Raw genomic sequence first — 3,845 nt, 5'->3', positions numbered from 1 at the left:
AAAACTCATGACATTTCTCTTTTATTGAGACTGCAGATCTTTTAACCCAACTATATTTAAATGTGCAACATCAGGTTTCAAGTTGTCTCTAAGTGACCAATTATCATAAATCAGGCCAAAACTTTGTGACTTCTACTCTATGGCAGAGTTCTTTGCTTTAGGTGTTGAGTGAAAACATTAAGTGTGTTTTTTCTGAAAAGCTGTGTTTACTATAACAAATATAGTTATAGTAACTACAGAGAATTAAGTAACTATAGAGAATTAAGTAACTATAGAGAATTTTCAAGGCACTTACTGTAGTGATGTCATTCCTTTTAACCATTCTTGTAATGTAAAGTAGCCCATATTTTGTGCATCCAACTTCCATGCTAGCACAAGCATAACTACCTGTTTTGAAGAGAAAAAAATGGAGACTAAGAATTTAACAAAAAGATCCATATGTTTTATAAATAACCACTGTTTAGTAGGATACAAATGCTTTTACTTGTATAAGTGGAAAGTTCAGAACTTTGCTGCACTATTTTAGAAGTTTAAAAAACCCTGTAAGTGACAAACCTGTACGCAATCCAAATGAAGTGAAGGTAATAGTACAAATATATGGAGTGAACATCTACCCAAGTTATCAGTCATCTCATAAGCAATACAATGGGGAGAAGATGAGTTGGTGTGAAAGCTGCAGAAAAGATTTCCCAAAGTAACTACAAAATTTCAGTATCAGTTTGACAAGCTATACCTGACATTTGTTAAACCTTCATCTCAATGAGCATCACCTGCAATCCATGGAATCAATTATTTGAAAGCTAATAATGATCCCATAGTTCAAGCAGATAAGTAAATCTAGATGAACTAACAGTAATACATCAAAACACAGGCTGATATAATACCTCACATCTGCCCAAAAGAAAACAGTCTTTTCCACACCTCACACAGAAGACCAAAGCAAAAAAGAATTTAGATAAAGCAATACCATAAGATTATTATTATCTTATTTATCAACTTAAGAAACCACTTTTGACAAATATGTGAAAAGAAAAACTTGCAGGATAACTGACCCGACCTGGAAGAAAAAATAATCGAGTTATTTGAATTTGCAACTCAGCCATTAACTAGCTACAGTTAGGGCAACCCTATACAGCTTATAATGCGAAATCAGAATACCTGCTCATACCTCCAAATGTCTGCATAAATCGCAACATTTATTATTATCCTAAACTCTGAAATTAGCAAATTACATCTGATTTTCCAGTACATCTTTCAAAGCCACAATTCTCATTTACTTACATGAAGCTCCATGAATTCTGCAAAAGACAGGACTTACAAAATGCATTTAAAGAACAAAACTTAGGCACTAGGAAAAAGCCTGTAAAATGCTCAATTGCTTCTTTAGATTTTATTTATTTATATATATATATAACTATACACAGCTCCCATACAGAGTAAGTACCTGTAAATGTACTTATATTCCTTATTTGTTTTTTTGAAATGGTGTAATGGTAGTGCCACTACTGCCCATAATATTTGAGATCTTTTTCTGTCCTAGAAAACCCAAAGGAAACACTACTTGTTTGTTAGCTGATATATTAAATCTTGAATGTTATCTCATTGTTTCAGAGAAGACAATCATCAGCTTTTTTTTTTTTAAGATCTCTCTTCTTCTGGAGAGACTGAAGGTTGGTGGTCTTAAAGTGAAAGAAGGGGTGGCAGTGAAGACAAACTGAGGTTTTACAGGTTGACAGTCTGGGGTTTAGCATAATGGCAAGTTGTTCCCAAGTATGTTTCAAAACCTCCCTGGTTTAGATTTCTTGAATTTTTTTAAACTCTCAAGATTTTTTTTAATTCTTGGTGGAAAAGCAAAAACTGTAAGACTAGCTCATGTACACCACAGCAGATGAGGCAATTTTTAATGGATTCCAAACTTACATTTTAATGGATTCCAAACTTACATTTTCTGGTTCAACTCCAATGTCTTCACAAAATTTCTCCATACCTTCTGGCCCTACAATGTCATCCGTGCCTGCAAACAAAATCTATTTTACTTATCTCTAAAAATTAAAATAGCCTATCCTTTAGAGCACAAAATAAGTGCAATCACATAGTGCAACCTAACTTTAATACAGTTTGTTTTGGCATTAAACAAATATTTCCACATTTACTATCAGACTTGGATACACTTAAATCTTTATCTCACCTTTGAAAACAGAGAAACTGTAAAACAACTTTTCATCCCTGCCAATCTTTCAACTCGTTTACTGAGACAATCTTGGAAGTATAAATTAGTAAGATTTTTTCATAATGCACTTAAGACTAACAGAACACCCACATAATATGACCAAATTAAATGAGTGGACGATGGCTAGTGAAACTCATTCCCTGGCTGGGATCTCTACTTTATCACAAAATCAAATCACATAAAAACATGATGTACAGCTATACAGGGTACAAGGCATTATCATTCCCAGAACCTCATTCCTCACTGTCTCGTATATTATCTTTATATAATGTTATCCTGCTTATTCATATTGCCACACCATGGCCACACATCATCCATCTAACAGTAAATGTAACAGGAAGGAAATAATGAATTACAGTTATTTCTTTGCCTACTTAAAAGGAAAGATTCTTAACACAAATGCTATTAAAACACACCACTAATAAAACATGGTCTTAAATCAAGATATTTGCAACTTCTATAATACTCTGAAAAAATTATACAGACATTAAGAATTGTACTGTGCAATTCTACACTTGAAGTATTCGAACTATTTTGATAGAATTATTTGACTCATGTTTAAAAGGGTTCATTTGAAAAAAATACATGCTGAAATGCCTTTCCTCCAATATAAAGATCACATGCGCAAGAAAAACAGGATTTATAAAAGGAAAGATCAATCTGTATTTTATTATTAGGTGATCTATTCTAGAAATGACAAGGTTTAATTATGTCTTTTCCCATCTTCTCATAATAGCTTCTCAGCTCTCAGAGTGTACACAACAGCCTTTAAAAGACTCATTCTGTAATGCAAAAACACACCAAGGGAGGGAAAAAAACCCAAATGCAGTGTCAACTGTCTGCATACATAAAGAAGACTTATGAAGCAAGAACACAAGAGATTATTCCTTGAAAATTCAATTTTTAGAATGTTACTCAATACTGTAAACAGAATCGTACTCTCCACTTTTCTGTGTTTTATCTTGGTGTGTGCATCCAGTGGAAACCCCAAAGTTCTTTCACAAACAGCCTTCCTTTCATCCTTTCTTTCCATGAAAGTCTTGACAAAAATGAGTCATGCCTGTTGCTAGAGTAAAAAAATAAATCAAGCTGGTCAGAAAGGCAGACAATCTAACAGGTTAGATTTGGCTTGAATTTGTCTGAATCTCCTCTCACAGACTGCCACAGACAAGTGAGATTTCAAAGTATTTAATTTCATTTATATAATTTTATTAGGAGAAAAAAATGTTTTATTACATCAAATTAAGTCACTCTTCATTACGTTTAAAAAGTAGACAAAACCAAACAAGTTAGACATGTTATTCAAGACATCACCAGAAAACTGCAAGATGACACAAAATATCTATTTAATTTCTTTTTGGTCTTTACAATCATGATGAGATAATTTTCCCCCATATGTCAAATTCTTCCTTTCAGAAAACATTTGCAGGAAAACAAATACAACAACCAACTTCACTAATAAAGGATCATCTTCTGTAACCACATACCATAATTAACATTCCTGGAAATAATGCCTGAACAAAATTCTCATACACAAGGGCAAGAATAAATAATACAGGCTACCTTCCGTATACCTTGTAATGGAAAACTGTCTGATAAAACTAGTACAGGATAT

At 33.0% G+C, this 3,845-nt stretch overlaps 1 protein-coding gene across 4 annotated transcripts in view; it reads right to left on the bottom strand.

Annotated features, from left to right (window-relative positions):
• DCUN1D4 (defective in cullin neddylation 1 domain containing 4) overlaps nucleotides 1-3,845 on the bottom strand; it is a 48,917-nt gene that overhangs the window by 10,117 nt on the left and 34,955 nt on the right. For all 4 annotated transcript variants that reach the window (XM_031061722.1, XM_014311786.2, XM_031061642.1 and 1 more), the window contains 2 exons: nucleotides 1,944-2,014; nucleotides 296-387 (listed from right to left, as the gene is read on the bottom strand). In XM_031061722.1, the coding sequence (XP_030917582.1) occupies nucleotides 296-387; nucleotides 1,944-2,014 (163 nt within the window). The remainder of the gene's footprint in view (nucleotides 1-295; nucleotides 388-1,943; nucleotides 2,015-3,845) is intronic.

This window comes from Geospiza fortis, unplaced genomic scaffold, assembly GCF_000277835.1.
Source record: "Geospiza fortis unplaced genomic scaffold, GeoFor_1.0 scaffold40, whole genome shotgun sequence".
NCBI classification, from domain to species: domain Eukaryota; kingdom Metazoa; phylum Chordata; class Aves; order Passeriformes; family Thraupidae; genus Geospiza; species Geospiza fortis.
Note: the sequence above shows the minus strand (reverse complement) of the source record. Positions and strands in the feature narration are given on the sequence as shown.